Genomic DNA, 18,147 nt, shown 5'->3' with positions numbered 1-18,147 from the left:
GACAGTTACATGGGTAAGATGGGTATAGAGGGATATGGGCCAAGTGCAGGCAATTGGGACTAGCTTAGTGGTATAAACTGGGCGACATGGACACGTTGGGCCGAAGGGCCTGTTTCCATGTTGTAAACTTCTATGATTCTAAACATTCCAATTGGAGAACCTGAACTAAGGAGCAAAATCTTGTGTTTTGCTGTCCTTTGAAAACCACTTTCACTAAGGTGGGGCTAATATTTGTGTCAATTCTGTTCAGGATTTTAAAAAAATTCTCCCCTTACCCTTCACTGCGTCACAACTCCATTGCCTCCCTCTGCTCCTGCAAACTGATTTCAAGATCCTCGTTTTCAAATCGCTCCATGACCTCACTCCACTTACCATAAAAAAATCTCCTCTGCCTGTACACCCTCATATGCATCCTCTGCTTCTCCAACTCCAGTTCTCTCTTCATTCCCCTCCTGCCACTCAACCATTGGTGGCCACTCTTCAGCCACTATGCTCCAGTTCTCTGGAACTCTCTCCCTAAATATCTCACTTTCAAAAGCCTTTTTAAAAACCTCTCTTTTTCTAGCCTTTGCCCACCAACTTTTCTGTTTCATTTCTCCCTCTGGCTCAGTGTCCACCTTTTCCTCTGTCATGTAAAATACTTTTAGACCTCTTTCTGTACTTGAGGAGCACTAGGAACATTGGAACAGGAGTAGGCCATTCAGTCCCTTGAGCCGGCTCTGCCATTCAATTAGATCATGGCTGGTCTGTACCTCAACTCCATTTATCGCACCTTTGCTCCATATCCCTTGACCTCCTTACCTAACAAAAACCTAACGATCTCAGTCTTGACAATTTCAATTGACCCGGCATCCAGCGCCTTTCGGGGAGTGAGTTCCAGATTTCCACTGCCCTTGTTCTTGACTCCCCATCAGAGGAAATCTCTGTACCTACCCTATCAAATCCTTTTAATATTTTAAATACCTCAATTCGATCATCCCTCAACTTTCTGAACTCAAGGGAATACAAGCCAAATTTATGCAACCTGTCCTCATAATTTAACTATTTAAGTCCTAGTATAATTCTGATGAATCTGCGCTGTACCCTCTCCAAGGCCAATACATCTTTCCTGATGTTCGTGTCCAAAACTGAATCATTACTCCAGATAGGTTCTGGCCATGGCTCTGTGCAACAAAATGTAAATTGCTGTTAAGCCGTCCATGGTCAGCTGATTCAGTTCAATCTTCCATTGTCCAAATAATTCTCCTTATGATTTGGCAAACATCTGGTGTACCACAAGCTTAACCTATACTGGAAGCTTATGCTGTCACTGAAGAGAAAGACTTCAGTTGGCATCCACCAGACCGGAAGGTACTAATATGAAGCAATAAATGGGCAAAGCAAAACGATCAAAAACATTTTCATTCACAATGCATTTTGGTAATACTGATTTAGTAAATTGCAGATATTTACGCTGTTCATAGTGAAATCAGAGGAATATAAAGCTATGAACTACTACAGATTCTCAAGTAGATTATATTGGTTCCTTATAACTTCCAATGGCTTTTTGAGAGGCTGGACAACGAGTATGTCAGCTATTCAACCATGGAGAAGGAACTAGCAAAAAAGTTTAAAAAGCATGCAGCTATTTAAAAAGCATAAAGCATGGCTTTATAAAGAGAGGCATAAAGTACAAAAGCAAGAACATAAAAAATAGGAGCAGGAGTAGGCCCTACGGCCCCTCTAGCCTGCTCCGCCATTCAATAAGATCATGGCTGATCCTCAATCTCGTTAGAACCTTGGTTCCCCACTATTTCTGGTATGTTTGTTGTGTCCTCTATTGCGAAGACAGATACAAAATATTTGTTTAACATCTCTGCCATTTCCTTATTCCCCATTATAATTTCTCCTGTCTCAGCCTTTAAGGGACCCACGTTTACTTTTGCTAATCTCTTCCTTTTTACATACTTGTAGAAGCTCTTACAATCTTTTTATATTTCATTAGTTTACTCTCGTATTCTATTTTCTCCCTCTATCAATTTCTTGATCATCCTATACTGGTTTCTAAAACACTCCCAATCCTCGGGCTTACTACTGTTCATGGCAACATTATAGGCCTCTTCTTTTAATCTAATATCCTTAACTTCTTTAGTTAGCCACAGATGGATCACTTTTCCTGTGAAGTTTTTTATTCCTCAATGGAATATATATTCGTCGAGAATCATGAAATATTTCTTTAAATGTTCACCATTGCTTATCTACTATCATATCTTTTAATCTAATTTCCCAATCAGTCTTAGCCAACTCGCCCCTCATACCCATGTAATTGGCTTTGTTCAAGTTTAAGACTCTAGTTTCGGACTTAAGTACGTCACTCTCGAACTCAATGTGAAATTCTATCTTATTATGATCACTTCCCCAGAGGATCCCTTACTATGAGATTACCAATTAACCCTGTCTCATTACACAAGACAAGATCTAAAATAGCCTGTTCCCTGGTTGTTCTAGCAAACTATCTCCAATGCATTCCATGAACTTGTCCTCCAAACTATTTTTGCCAATTTGATTTGCCCAGTCTATATGAAGATTAAAATTCCCCACAATTTCCAGCTCCAACAACACTCAAGACATTCGACACCATCCAGGACAAAGCAGCCCACTTGATTGGCACCCCATCCACCACCCTAAACATTCACTCCCTTCACCACCAATGGCTGCAGTGTACACCATCTACGGAATGCAGTGCAGCAACTCGCCAAGGCTTCTTTGACAGCACCTCCCAAACCCGTGACCTCTACCACCTAGAAGGACAAGAGCAGCACATGGGAACACCACCTCCTGCATGTTCCCCTCCAAGTCACACACCATCCCGACTTGGAAATATATCGCCGTTCCTTCATCGTCGCTGGGTCAAAATCCTGGAACTCCCTACCTAACAGCACAGTGGAAAAACCTTCACCACACGGACTGCAGCGGTTCAAGGTGGCGGCTCACCACCACCTTCTCAAGGGCAATTAGGGATGGGCAATAATGCTGGTCTTGCCAGCAACACCCACATCCCATGAACGAATAAAAAATAAAACAAGCTCCTCTTATTTCTTGATTAATACATTGTCCAACACTACAACTACAGTTAGGGGGCCTATAAACTACTCCTACCAGTGTTTTCTGCCCCTCGTTATTTCTTATTTCCAGCTGATCTACTTCCTGATCTTCCGAGCCAAGATGCTTTCTCACTACTGTCTTTATGTCATCCTTTATTATCAAGGCTACACCCCCTTTTGTCTGACTTTTCAAAAAGTCAAGTACCCTGGAATATTTAGTTCCCAACCTTGGTCACCTTGTAACCACGTCTCAGCAATGGCTACTAGATCAAACCCATTTATCTCTATTAATTACCCATTAATTCGTCTATCTTGTTATGAATGCTTTGTGCCTACAAATAAAGTGCCTTTAATTTTAACTTTTTACTATTTTTCCCTGATTTGACCTTATTCACTGATGCACTATTACCATTAAACTCTCCGTCCCTTCCTGACACACACTCAATGAATTTATGCCATACCTTTATAAAACAACTTTTTTAGGCTCCAGCTGGAGTATTGTGTCCAATTCTAGGCACCACATTTTAGAAGGATGTCAAGGCCTTGGAGAGGGTGCAGAGGAGATTTACTAGAATGGTACCAGGGATGAGGGACTTCAGTTATGTGGAGAGATGTGGGAAGTTAGGATTGTTCTCCTTAGAACAGAGAAGGTTAAGGGGAGATTTAATAGAGGTGCACAAAATTATGAAGGGTTTTGATAAAGTAGATAGGGAGAAACTTTCCACTGGCAGGAGGGTCAGTAACCAGAGGACACAGATTCAAGATGATTGGCAAAAGAACTAAGTGGGGGGGGGGGGGGGGGGGTGGAGAAAAAAGGACATTTTTTTTAACACTGAGTTATGATCTGAAAGGGTAGTGGAAACAGATTCAACAGTAACTTTCAAAAGGGAATTGGATATATACATAATATTAAATATTCCGAACTACTGCCGTTCTAACAGTCTATTATCACATTTATTTCATGGAGTATTCTTTATTTTTGTGGATATATACCTGTTCGTTTCTATATTTATTACTTTGATTCCCAGCATTGTACCATAAAGTACAAAATGTCCAGTTTCATCAAATATGATATTGGTTAGCCTTATTCCATCCACTTTTTCCAATTCTCTTTCAACAGCCATACGTCGGCCAAACTCCATGTCAGGAAGCTGTTGTCGCATCTGTTGTAATTCTGTAAACATCTTAAAAATATTAAAATAAAAAGCTCAATTCACAGAACACTGAATTTTATTACAGAATATTTGTAAATGACGATTCTTCAGAAATCTTAATAGGGACTATGGAACTCATGGAAGGTACTGAATAGATCTACAGAACTTTCAAGCGATGGGGAAAAGTTATCGAGATTTGCCTCAAAACAGGCAGTGATGAAAATAAAATATCACATGTAAGCTTTTAGCTTTAACACTACTGGGGACTAATGACCCAGTTGTGCCACAATGCAAATGTAGAGCAATCTATGGTTGGCAGTGCTGAGTTATACTGCTGGCTCCACATCTCTTCGTTCAGAAAAGTAGAATGGTACACATAGACACTGGGCTCCACTCACTAGCATCCAAATGCTGGTTAATTTCTTAATGATAGTGAAGCGCTGACAGAGCAGTCTACCAAATGACAGCTAAAAATAAATCCCAGGAGACCGGACACGACAACGGCAAACCAAGCCCAGTCGACCCTCACTAGCATCTGGGGACTTGTGCCAAAATTGGGAGAGCTGTCCCACAGACTAGTCAAACAACAGCCTGACATAGCCATACTCACAGAATCATAACTTTCAGCCAACGTCCCAGACTCTTCCATCACCATCCCTGGGTATGTTGTGTCCCACCAGCAAGACAGACCCACCAGAGGTGGCGGTAAAGTGATATACAGTCAGGAGGGAGTGGCCCTGGGAGACCTCAACATTGACTCTGGACCCCATGAAATCTCATGGCACCAGGTCAAACATGGGCAAGGAAATCTCCTGCTGATTACCCCTACCGCCCTCCCTCAGCTGATGAATCAGTCCTCCTCCATGTTGAGCACCACTTCGAGGAAGCACTGAGGGTAGCAAGGGCACAAAACGTACTCTGGGTGGGGGACTTCAATGTCCATCACCAAGAGTGGCTCGGTAGCACCACTACTGACCGAGCTGGACGAGTGTTGAAGGACATAGCTGCCAGACTGGGCCTGCGGCAGGTGGTGAGCGAACCAACACGAGGGAAAAACTTGCTTGACCTCGTCCTCACCAATCTACCTATCACAAATGCATCTGTCCATGACAGTATTGGTAGGAGTGACCACCGCATAGTCCTCGTGGAGACAAAGTCCTGTCTTTGCACTGAGGACACCATCCAACGTGTTGTGCAGCACTACCACTGTGCTAAATGGGAGAGATTCAGAACACATCTAGCAGCTCAAAACTGGGCAACCATGAGGCGCTATGGGCCATCAGCAGCAGCAGAATTGTATTCCAGCACAATCTGTAACCTCATGGCCCGGCATATTCCTCACTCTACCATTACAAACAAGCCAGGGGATCAACCCTGGTTCAATGAGGAGTGTAGAAGAGCATGCCAGGAGCAGCACCAGGCGTACCTAAAAATGAGGTGCCAACCTGGTGAAGCTACAACTCAGGACTACATGCATGCTATAGACAGAGCTAAGCGATTCCACAACCAACGGATCAGATCAAAGCTCTGCAGTCTGCCACATCCAGTCGTGAATGGTGGTGGACAATTAAACAACTAACGGGAGGAGGAGGCTCTGCCAACATTCCGATCCTCAATGATGGCGGAGTCCAGCATGAGACAAGGCTGAAGCGTTTGCAACCATCTTCAGCCAGGAGTGTCGAGTGGATGATCCATCTCGGCCTCCTCCCGATATCCCCACCATCACAGAAGCCAGTCTTCAGCCAATTCGATTCACTCCACGTGATATCAAGAAACGGCTGAGTGCACTGGATACATCAATGGCTATGGGCCCCGACAACAACCCCGACTTGTGCTCCAGAACGAGCTGCGTCTCGAGCCAGGCTGTTCCAGTACAGCTACAACACTGGCATCTACCAGACAATGTGGAAAATTGCCCAGGTATGTCCTGTCCACAAAAAGCAGGACAAATCCAATCCGGCCAATTACCGCCCCATCAGCCTACTCTCAATCATCAGCAAAGTGACGGAAGGTGTCGTCGATAGTGCTATCAAGCGGCACTTACTCACTAATGCTCAGTTTGGGTTCTGCCAGGACCACTCGGTTCCAGACCTCATTACAGCCTTGGTCCAAACATGGACAAAGGAGCTGAATTCCAGAGGTGAGGTGAGAGTGACTGCCCTTGACATCAAGGCAGCATTTGACCGAGTGTGGCACCAAGGAGCCCATGTAAAATTGAAGTCAATGGGAATCAGGAGGAAAACTCTCCAGTGGCTGGAGTCATACCTAGCACAAAGGAAGATGGTAGTGGTTGTTGGAGGCCAATCATCTCAGCCCCAGGACATTGCTGCAGGAGTTCCTCAGGGCAGTGTCCTAGGCCCAACCATCTTCAGCTGCTTCATCAATGACCTTCCCTCCATCATAAGGTCAGAAATGGGGATGTTCGCTGATGATTGTACACTGTTCAGTTCCATTCGCAACCCCTCAAATAATGAAGCAGTCCAAGCCTGCATGCAGCAAGACCTGGACAACATCCAGGCTTGGGCTGATAAGTGGCAAGTAACATTGACGCCAGACAAGTGCCAGGCAATGACCATCTCCAACAAGAGAGAGTCTAACCACCTCCCCTTGACATTCAACGGCATTACCATCGCCGAATCCCCCACCATCAACATCCTGGGGGTCACCATTGACCAGAAACTGAACTGGACCAGCCACATAAGTACCGTGGCTACAAGAGCAGGTCAGAGTCTGGGTATTCTGCGGCAAGTGACTCACCTCCTGACTCCCCAAAGCCTTTCCACCATCTACAAGGCACAAGTCAGGAGTGTGATGGAATACTCTCCACTTGCCTGGATGAGTGCAGCTTCAACAACACTCAAGAAGCTAGACACCATCCAGGACAAAGCAGCCCGCTTGAATGGCACCCCATCCACCACCCTAAACGTTCACTCCCTTCACCACCTGCGCACAAAGGCTGCAGTGTGTACCTTCCACAGGATGCACTGCAGCAACTCGCCAAGGCTTCTTCGACAGCATCTCCCAAACCCGCAACCTCTACCACCTAGAAGGACAAGAGCAGCAGGCACATGGGAACAACACCACCTGCACGTTCCCCTCCAAGTCGCACACCATCCCGACTTGGAAATATATCGCCGTTCCTTCGTCGTTGCTGGGTCAAAATCCTGGAATTCCCTACCTAACAGCACTGTGGGAGAACCTTCACCACATGGACTGCAGCGGTTCAAGAAGGCGGCTCACCACCACCTTCTCAAGGGCAATTAGGGACGGGCAATAAATGCCGGCCTCGTCAGCAACGGTGTCAAGCTGAGACTACCTCAAGGTGGTCTCACACTGCTTGCCAAAATGGAAGCGCCATCTGTGCAAGAATTTCACCTTTGACTTACACTAAAAGATTGGAAAGAAAACATTAAATAGTGAACAGGACCCAAGGCTAAATTACAAAGCAAATGATAGCTCCGAATCTGCATGCAGAAATTAAAGCTCCATTTTTCCCCAAGGACATCCTCAGATTAAACACAAAGTTAGAGATGCGCTCAGTACAACAATTTGCATGGCACTGATGAAGCACTCCAGGATATTTTTCCGCATGTGGAAGGCGGAGAGAAGCAGTCAGACATTGTGCGAGAACTGGAAGAATCAGAGGTAGTACGTATCAATGAGGACTTTGAAGGTGGGGAAGAGATGGAGCAAGGCAGAGGGTTTTAGGAAGAGAATTCCAACACGCAGGGGAAAGATAGCTTAAGCCTTTGCCACCACAGATGGTCCAGAAGGTGGAGGGATGCATAGTAAACCAAAGTCAGAAGAATGGAGGATGCAAGATGGGACATAGAACACTAAATTTATTCAGTGCAAGATTATTGCTTGCAGCCAGGAGCTTTAAATGTGTGCTCCAAGAAACCCAACAGAATTACCAGATCACCATCTGGTCACCACTGCAGATCGCCATCCAGTGTCTCCTGCTGAAGTCTGTGTGTATGGACAGTGGGCAAAGACAGGGACTGGACTCAGCTCAGATGCTCTCGTGGTTTTTTTTTATTATTCATTCATGGGATGTGGGCGTCGCTGGCAAAGCCAGCATTTATTGCCCATCCTAATTGCCCTTAAGGTGGTGATGAGCTGCCTTCTTGAACCACTGCAGTTCGTGTGGTGAAGGTTCTCCCACAGTGCTGTTAGGTAGGGAGTTCCAGGATTTGATCCAGCGACGATGAGGGAATGGCGATATATTTCCAAGTCAGGATGGTGTGTGACTTGGAGGGGAACGTGCAGGTGGTGTTGTTCCCGTGGTTGAGCATACTGTCCAGGCTCATACATGAAATTGGCCACTTGTATAATGGTCCAACATAAAATTATTGGACAATCCTAACCCTATGCTGTAAGATCACAGCACAATGCTGCCTATAAACCAGGACAAATTGGGCCTAAATTGGCAATCTCACAGAGAATGTTATGGATGGCTGTTTTGAGAGATGGAAAAAATTAGTTATGTTGTATAATGGATAGCTCAAACGTTGGAATGAAGGCACTATAGCAACTCACCAAGGCTTCTTCGACAGCACCTCCCAAACCCGCGACCTCTACCACCTAGAAGGACAAGGGCAGCAGGCACATGGGAACAACATCACCTGCACGTTCCCCTCCAAATCACACACTATCCCGACTTGGAAATATATCACCGGTCCTTCACCGTCGCTGGGTCAAAATCCTGGAACTCCCTACCTAACAGCACTGTGGGAGAACCTTCACCACATGGACTTCAGCGGTTCAAGAAGACGGCTCACCACCACCTTCTCAAGAGCAATTAGGGATGGGCAATAAAAGCTGGCCTTGCCAGCGACGGCCACATCCCATGAACGAATAAAAAAAAACTTGGTTGTGGCAGAAGACAGAGAGCTTTAGGGTAGGTTACACATGGCCCAGAGCAGACAGTGCTGACTGCATTACTGATAAGCCTCATATTGAGGATAAAAGAGTTAGATTCGTAAAAAACAATTTTTCACTTACTGTAAGGGATTCATCAAAAACCCTCATGAGCTTTCCGGTCAAAAACCTGAAAATCCGTACTTTACGGTCAGATCCAATGGTAGCCATTTTTTTTCCATCTGAGGAGAATGCGATGCTTATTGGGTATGATTTACATTTTGCAAATTCATACAGGTCTGTATCTGTCTTGTACTCCCATTCCACATTTTTGGGGAATCTGTACTCAGTGGGTGGCCCAGTCCAGTATTCCAACATTCCTGATTTATCAGTCGATACTACAACCTTGTAGACAGAATTTAAGTTGATCTCACTGAGGGAACAACTATGCAGTTTTTCAAATACATGGAGTGGCTGGTTGTTTCCTCTGGCATCATATACATAGATCTTTCCCGTGACTTTTTCCGAACATGCCACAGCAGATATAGCATCTCCTGGTGAGTAAATCCACCCACACGTACCAGGATGATACCTACAAAAATAAAAGTAATTTGTGACACTTCATTTAATTCTAAACTTATTATTGGCTTCTCATTTACTTACTGACTATGTACAATTGAAATTACAGTATTCCAATCTTTAAACACATATTGAAAAAGAAAAATAAGATGTAAAATAACACCATTTTAGTGTTAATTTCAGACTGGTGAAAATAATTAAAACAATATCAAGCATCAAAAACAGACTTACAAAATAATTTGAAAAAAGATCTTTAGCAACGTTTAGTGCCACCAGACATTTCTACGCTGCCTTTAGGTTTTGATGCACTACTTTAATACCAAGACCTAGTACTACAACGTAAGCCCTCAAATATAAATTGAGGGGGGTGGGGTGGGAGGAGGAGAAGAGAGTGAGAATGGGGAGAGGGTGAGAATGGAGAGGGAAAGAATAGGGAATAAAAAGAGACAGTGACAGACAGAGGAAAAAAAAGGGGATAGAGAGAGGGAAGAATGGAGACGGAGAAAGAATTGGGAAGAGAGAAAGAGAAGGTACTCAGCAATGTGTTTACATACATTAGGAACACACTTTTGATGCAGGACCCTACTCTACCTTGCCAATTCTACTTCTGGAACCTCAGAATGATGAATGGAGGTCAAATTCATAATTGCAAAATCTGACCTGTTTGCTACTATTAAAATTTTTTTTAATTAGTGCCAGATGATTGGAGGATTGCAAATGTTACACCCCCATTCAAAAAAAGGGGAGAAGGATAAACCCGACAATTTCAGGCCAGTTAGCCCAACCTCGGTGGTGTGGAAACTTTTAGAGACAATAATCAGAGACGAAATTAATTGGCACTTGGAAAAGTATGGGCTAATAAATGAAAGTCTGCACGGATTTGTTAAAGGAGAATCGTATTTGACTAACTTGATTGAGTTCTTTGATGAAGTAACGGAGAGGGTTGATGAGGGTAGTGAGGTTGATGTATATACGGACTTTCAAAAGACATTTGATAAAATGCCACATAATAGACTTGTTAGCAAAAATAAAGACCATAGGATCAAAGGGACAGTGGCAGCGTGGATACAAAACTGGCTAAGGGACAGATAGCAGAGAGTAGTGGTGAACGGTTGTTTTTCAGACTGCGGGGAAGTATACAGTGGTGTTCCCATGGGGTCAGTATTAGGACCACTGCTCTTTTTGATATATATTAATGACCTAGGTTTGGGTATAAAGAATATACTTTCAAAGTTTGCACGTGACATGAAACTCAGAAATGTAGTAAACAATGTGGAGGATAGTAACAGACTTCAGGAGGACATAGACAGATTGGTGAATGGGCAGACACACGGCAGAAGAAATTTAATGCAGAGAAGTGTGAAGTCATGCGTTTTGGTAGGAAGAATGAGGAGAGGCAATATAAACTAAAATGGTACAATTTTAAAGGGGGTGCAGAAACAGAGAGAGCTGGAGGTGCACTTACACAAATCTTTGAAGGTGGCAGGGCAAGTTAAAAAGGCTGTTAAAAAAGCATATTGGATCCTTGGCTTTATTAGTAGAGGCACAGAATAAAAAAGCAGGGAAGTTATGCCAAACCTTTATAAAATACTGTTTTGGCCTCAGCTGGAGTATTGTGTCCAATCCTGGGCACCACACTTTAGGAAGGATGTCAAAGCCTTGGAGAGGGCACAGAGGAGGTTTACTAGAATGGTACCAGGGATGAGGGACTTCAGTTTCATGGAGAGACTGGAGAAGCTGTGCTTAGAACAGAGAAAGTTAAGGGGAGGTTTGATGGAGGTGTTTAAAATCATGAACGGTTTTGATAGAGTAAATAAGGAGAAACTGTTTCCAGTGGCATAAGGGTCAGTAACCAGAGGAAACAGATTTAAGGTGATTGGCAAAAGAGCCAGAGGCGACATGAGGAAACTTTTTTTTAAAAAACGCAGCGAGTTGTAATAATCTGGAATGCACTGCCTGAAAGGGTGGTAGAAGCAGATTCAATGGTAACTTTCAAAAGGAAATTGGATAAATACTTGAAGGGAAAAAATTTACAGGGCTATGGGGAAAGAGCAGGGGAATGGGACTAATTGGATAGCTCTTTCAAACAGCTGGCACAGGCATGATGGGCCGAATGGCCTCTTCCTGTTCTGTACCTACCATGACACCACCAGGCACAAAATCTTGCCTTGTTGGCCATACAGGTAACCTTTAAATCATTTTAGACATGCAACAATTTCTTGCTGTGTTGACCATCATTTGTACAAAGGCAGTGGCCAACCTTAAAAATGGGTAGCCATGACCACTGTAATAGCAGCAATACTTAACTATCAGTTGCTGATAGGAAATCCTTTGCCTGTTGGTTTAAAAAAAAGTATTATTTCTCCAAGTTATTTTGAACTGTCAGCAACCACCATGATTAACTTTGTGAAACAGCTGTTCCATTTCATGCTTTATTTCTAAAGTTCTAAAGTTTTTCTTCTAAAAAAAAGTGGACTGGTGGTTATGAAGAATTTTTATTTTAAAAAAAGAGTAATTTTCTGTTCTTGGATTTTAATATAGACAAGAAGCATCAGGAAGCATATGCCAGGTTGAGTTTGTGTATCTTCCATTTTAAAGTGTATTGAAGAATTACTATACTACTACCACAAACATTGTTTTTTTTAAACAGAATAAAAAGGTATATCTATAATTTGTGTTTCCTTACCCTAATTTGAGCATGTTAATCATATCAAAGTTCACAACATCAAAAATCTTCATTGCCTGGTCATCACCAACAGAACAGAACAGAGCGCCTTCTGCACTAGCACCAACAGATTCAATAACTCCTGCATTTAAAAACAATACACAAATAAGCCTGCAGTACTAACTCATGTAATGTCTAGTGAAGTCATTTAGCAGCTGACTGTTCAGTTGTTTTTCTTGTACCTGCAACAATTGTACCTCCTAATGATCATTTCACAAGATTATATTTCTTATTAAACTTCAGTATTTTTCAACTCAGCACAACATTAGTTGCCACTCCAAGGATTTCACCTCCACTGATCCAGCTAGAAGTTCATTCCATGTATTGATCACTGCAAAAAACATTGACATCAGTTCTAAATTCGCCTTGTGCTAGTTAGAACTTGTGTACCCTTGTCCTTTTCTTGCAATTTAGCTTGAATATTCCAGATCTAGCTTTTCCAGATCATTCAATATTTGACATATCTCTATACAATCACCCCGCAAACAAATCTACTAGGTCCCCTAGATCTCTCTCAATTTCACCTGTGGCTATTTTGACACCATTTATGGAGTACATACGTCGCCCATTTTTTCCCTACATGCAGTGCACTTGTCTGTATTAAATCCCATCTCTCATTGCTCCACCCATGTACATATTTTATCCAATTTATGTTGTATTTCCCAAGCTGCCTCCTCAAAATTAGACACCTCTCCTAATTTGGCCCCATCTATAATCTATGGCACTTGTGTGAGATACTAAAAGGTGAACTCTGCCAATAATTTTTCTCATTTCATCTTTATATTGCACAACAACCATTAATTGCTTTGGAGAGATCATTAGAAGCCTTAGGTTGCCAAATTGCCAATGACAATGCAAGATATACCACGAATGCCAATACACAAGTGTTTTTTTTATATATAAAATATTAAGCTAGTTTCTTTTTTGCTTCTTTTTTCTGTGTATCAAATGCATAAAAAGAGAATGAAAGGAACTGTGGAAAAGATAATTACCTCACAAAATTGACCCTGGTGGGTACCAAGACACCACAGATATTTGTGTGTCAATGGGCAAACACTGCAACTTGCCAAGGTCTAACACAAGATAAGTTTTCTTGGCACTGATGACCCTAAGCTCTGCTGTATACGCTAAACTCTGCTGTACTTATTTTTTTTTAAAAACGTATGTTTAGAACAAATACAAACACTCTCAAAGATAGCCTGGTCATACAGTATCTCTGTATATTTCACTCAAGTTCAGCCAAAAAGGAAAGCTCCTAATCTCAACTAGGTCATTAGATACAGCAACAGTGGTGAGATACCAGGCTTCAAGGAGGGAGGAGCAACCCTTACTAGTAGCATAAAGCACCACTAACGGTGTCCACATGGAGCTAAGTTGGACAACGAAGGGAATACAAGGAGGTAAAGAAATGGAGCCGGCACATATTTCTCCCAGCAACTATTATGATACAATTTGATGCCAATTGCCTAATCTACTCTCCCAAACCAGTCATCAGGCAATGAGAAAACATTTTTTTGGCTATACTGTGGTAACGAAATAAATAAAATTGAATTAGTGCTGGGAAACTGACACTGAAGGATTGTTTTTCTTTAACTGACTGCAATCTGTTTTCTTCTTCACTACATAAAACCATGTTGGCATAACAAAACATTGTTTAAGATTAAAAATTAAAATACTAGTAGAGCTTTTGTGATATTGCTCCTGGACCTGGGTGCAGCTTTTGATGTCCACCATGGTACAAGAGCCGCCTAAGCGCAATAGTTTGCCTGTTGCTGCAATACAGCAAATGTACTCGAGCAATGCATCTCATGACTGACGAGGTAAAAATATTACACATCTTAACCAATACTGAAGGACACACCCTTCAGATATATTTGTATTATAATTTACATACCACTTTACAAAACTTGTCTAGCATACAAGTAACTGGTATTCCCTCTCCAAATCCCGTATTCCCATTATAAAGTATTTATTTGCTTTCTACAACGCATAGTTAAACTCTGAGTTGAGGTTGTGTTTACTTAGTTAACAATTAGACTTTCCGGCCTTAGTGGGAAACAGTTCCATTTCATCAGCAGCATAATATATTGTGTATTGCGTGGTATAACCGCTGTCCTTATGAAGGATTGGTGGCAAGACTCGCCATACACATTTCGTATCAGGACTGGCTGTCTCTAATTCCCATCCCTCTTCCAATCCTGCGAATAATGGAAAATCAAGGACAAAAACCAACCAGGGTAATTAAGAGCTGTGAATGTGACCATCATTTGTATGCAACATCAAAGCATTAACTCCACCTTTAAGGTAACTTCCCTGTAAAAATAACACTGATATCCCAGCCTTGCAACAGAGTAACCTCTCTGACTTGCAATATGTAATGCCAAAGGAGATGTGCTAATTTGTAGTGATTTGTAAAAGATTTGTTGGCATGATGTGTCTTCAATATTACCAGAAGCATTATTTCAGAATAAAGTCTCAAAGCAGCTATCCATTAAGTAATTGATTGTAATTTTAAAAATAAAGTTAGTGGAGTGGTCAATTTGTAAACTGCTGAAAAAAAAACACAACCTTGCTGTTGGTAAAATCAATTTCAGCAATTACTTCAGTTAAGACAACCTCAGTTCACTTTTGTAGCTTAAAACTCCTATAACGTTGATAGCACTGAATAAAATCAATGCATAATAAGTACCCCCCATCTCCTTTTACCTCAATACCCAGAGCAGCAATGAGATGACTTCACAAGATTGACTGCACTGTATATGGAATCGTGCATCTAGAGCTCAACCTATCAGCCTGGCTACAGCAAGATAGCAGTTTCATGTTGGGTATTTTCTAACTTGCATGTTAGCATAGAGCCACTAAAGTCTCAACATCAAACTGCCATTTGTTTGCTATAGTTTCTTCTTAACCCGTTTTCTGTATTTTAAGGACAAAAGTGTGACTAACCAAACAGAATTTTATATTTTGATTTGATATTAATTTTAAATTGTAAAATACATGATGCATGTATAAAACTCAGAATATCACAGCATTTTACCTAAATGACTGCGAAAATGTTTAACAAACTCTATCCCTTCATCATCTTTCTTCTTCCAGAACTTGACATGTCCATCCTGACTGGCAGTTATTATGAAATCTGTCCTGTATGTTTACAAATCGAACAGTAATAGATTAGTAAGCTTGTTGAACATTGGAAAATTTACTGCATTGTAGAATTGTACTATAGAAGAAAACCTTCAGCAATTTAAATGCAAAAGAAAAATATCAATGCACCCAATTTACAATATACAAAAGTCACAAGTTAATTACAATTTTATTCAATCATCTTCAGCTCTCGAGTCTCTACTGCCTATGTTTAGAATTTTTGAACTTGAATAATTTATGCCAGGGTCAGAAAATTATCAACACCACCAATCTGGACCATGGCACACTAACAAAACATACACATAACTAACCGTGGTAATAACTGCTTGGAATTGCATCCTAATAATGAATTTACCAAGTATAATTTGATTTTTTTGAAATCCTTTAAGATCAGACATTGCTTTGTATCTACAATTCCCCAAATACTGATTTAGAGCCAATTGTTGCCGATAAGGGGAAAGAGATACTGAAAAGCAGCTCTGGGTGTTCTGTACAACAATCTGCATTTATACAGCCCCTCTAACACAAAAAGCACAAGGTGCTTTGGGGGGTGGGGGGGGGGGGGGAAGGGAAGAGAAAGAAAAAAATAAGAGTGATAAGGGACAGCAGCAAATTTGCAGGGAAATTACAGAGAGGTGCAAGAACTATAGAGTAGTGATAATGCGGGACTTCAACTATCCTAATATGGACTGGGATGTTAACAGTGTAAAGGGCAAGGAGGGGGAGCAATTTCTGAAATGTATTCAGGAAAATTTTCTTGATCAGTATGTTTTCGGCCCAACGAGGAAAGAGGCATTGCTGGATCTGGTTCTGGGGAATCAAGTGAAGCAAGTGTCAGTGGGGGAACATTTAGGGAACAGTGATCATAGTATCATAAGGTATAGTATCATTAGATTAGTTATGGAAAAGGACAAGGAGCAATCGAGAGTAAAAATACTTAATTGGAGGAGGGCCCATTTCAGTGGGTTGATAACGGATCTGGCCCGGGTAAATTGGCAGGCAAAACTGTAATCGAACAACAAGCGGCCTTTATAGAGGAGATGGTTCGGGTACAGTCTAGGTTCAGTCTCACGTGGGGGAAAGGTAGGGCAACCAAAGCCAGAGCTCCCTGGATGACAAAAAGATATAGAGAGTAAGAAGCAGAAAAAGGGGGCTTATGGCAGATGTCAGGCTGATAATACAAGTGAGAACCTGGCTGAATATAGAAAGTACAGAGAAGTGAAAAAGGAAATAAGAGAGGCAGAGAGAACATAAAAGGGAATCCAAACATCTTCTACAGGCATATAAATAGTAAACAGGTAAAAAGGGGAGGGGTGGGGTCGATTAGGGACCAAAAAGTTGATCTACGCATGAAGGTAAAGGGAATGGCTGAGGTACTAAACGAGTACTTTTCATTTGTCTTTACCAAGGAAGGTGATGCTGCCAAAGTCACAGTAAAAGGAGGTAGTTGAGATACTGGATGGGCTAAAAATTGAGAAAGTGGAGATACTAGAAAGGCTAGCTGTACTTAAAGTAGATATGGTGCTTAGGGAAGGGTGGAAATTGCAGAGGTGCTGGCCGCAATATTCCAAAGGCCACAAAAGGCCAGAGTTAAAGGACCGAAGGGTCCACAATGTGATACAAGACTGGAGGAGGTTAGAGACAGGGTAGGATTTGAAGATGAAGACTTTAAATTTAATGTGTTGGAGGACTGGGAGCCAACGTAGGTCAGCAAGGATGGGTGAGCAGGACTTAAGTGTGCGACAAGATGATAACGTGGGTTAGAGTTTAGGAAGGTGGAGGATAGGGGGAGGAGGAAAGACATTAAGAGGAACTCGAGCTTGGGACTGCAGTAAGAGAGAAGGTAGGCTGAAAAATAGTGCCAAATGAGAGAAAGTATCGAATAAGGCTTAATGCTGGAGAAGGGACAGATGAAAGGGGATATGACTGAATCAGGGAAGGAGGAGAGAATGCAGAGCTCGGCCCGGAAATGGCCGCAAAATGGAGCGGGGGCTTGGGTCCATGTGGCAGCCAATACGTGCAAGCAAATGGAAAGAGAAAAATCTTAAATTAAGTGGCTCAATAGCAAAGAGATACAAGGGAAACAAATCAAAACAAAGAAACATTACAAGAATGAAATATCATTGACTACTCAAACAATCACCACTGTGACTGGTCACAAAGCACACACACTTGCCTGCAGAATTACTTTTGCGTTGTGCAAAATAGCAGAGAACATAACTTACACAATCCCACACCAAGACAATTTCCAAAATAAATAAATACTCTATAGTAATATACATCAATTCACTTGAACTCCATATAGATTCCAGCTTTAGTTTCTTGTTTGAAAAAAATGAAAGCAGGTCTTACCGGGTGCACACCATGTGCGTAATAACATCTCTGTGCATGTAGCTACGCTCATACATTAAAGCACTGGGCATGTTGTCCAGATACACATGTTCAAAGTCAAGAACTGGGGAAAAAAAACAAATGTATTTCCACTTTTATCAGAATTATTATATAATTAATAATGACAGGTGCACCAACCATACCCAGTTATAACAGGCACAAGTGGCACCATATTAGGATTCAGTTCAACCATCTTCAGAGGAATATATTA

The 18,147-nt window shown here is 41.9% G+C and overlaps 1 protein-coding gene across 2 annotated transcripts in view; it reads right to left on the bottom strand.

Annotated features, from left to right (window-relative positions):
- The window catches only part of ppwd1 (peptidylprolyl isomerase domain and WD repeat containing 1), a 35,700-nt gene that overhangs the window by 7,654 nt on the left and 9,899 nt on the right, over positions 1-18,147 (bottom strand). The window contains exons 2-6 of one of the 2 annotated variants that reach the window (XM_067986677.1): positions 17,898-18,000; positions 15,439-15,542; positions 12,363-12,483; positions 9,242-9,689; positions 4,077-4,267 (exon numbers count right to left, since the gene is read on the bottom strand). In XM_067986677.1, the coding sequence (XP_067842778.1) occupies positions 4,077-4,267; positions 9,242-9,689; positions 12,363-12,483; positions 15,439-15,542; positions 17,898-18,000 (967 nt within the window). The remainder of the gene's footprint in view (positions 1-4,076; positions 4,268-9,241; positions 9,690-12,362; positions 12,484-15,438; positions 15,543-17,897; positions 18,001-18,147) is intronic. The other variant, XM_067986684.1, reaches the window with a different exon arrangement.

This window comes from Heptranchias perlo, chromosome 1, assembly GCF_035084215.1.
Source record: "Heptranchias perlo isolate sHepPer1 chromosome 1, sHepPer1.hap1, whole genome shotgun sequence".
Taxonomy (NCBI): Eukaryota; Metazoa; Chordata; class Chondrichthyes; order Hexanchiformes; family Hexanchidae; genus Heptranchias; species Heptranchias perlo.
This window is presented reverse-complemented; position numbering and strand designations above follow the sequence as displayed.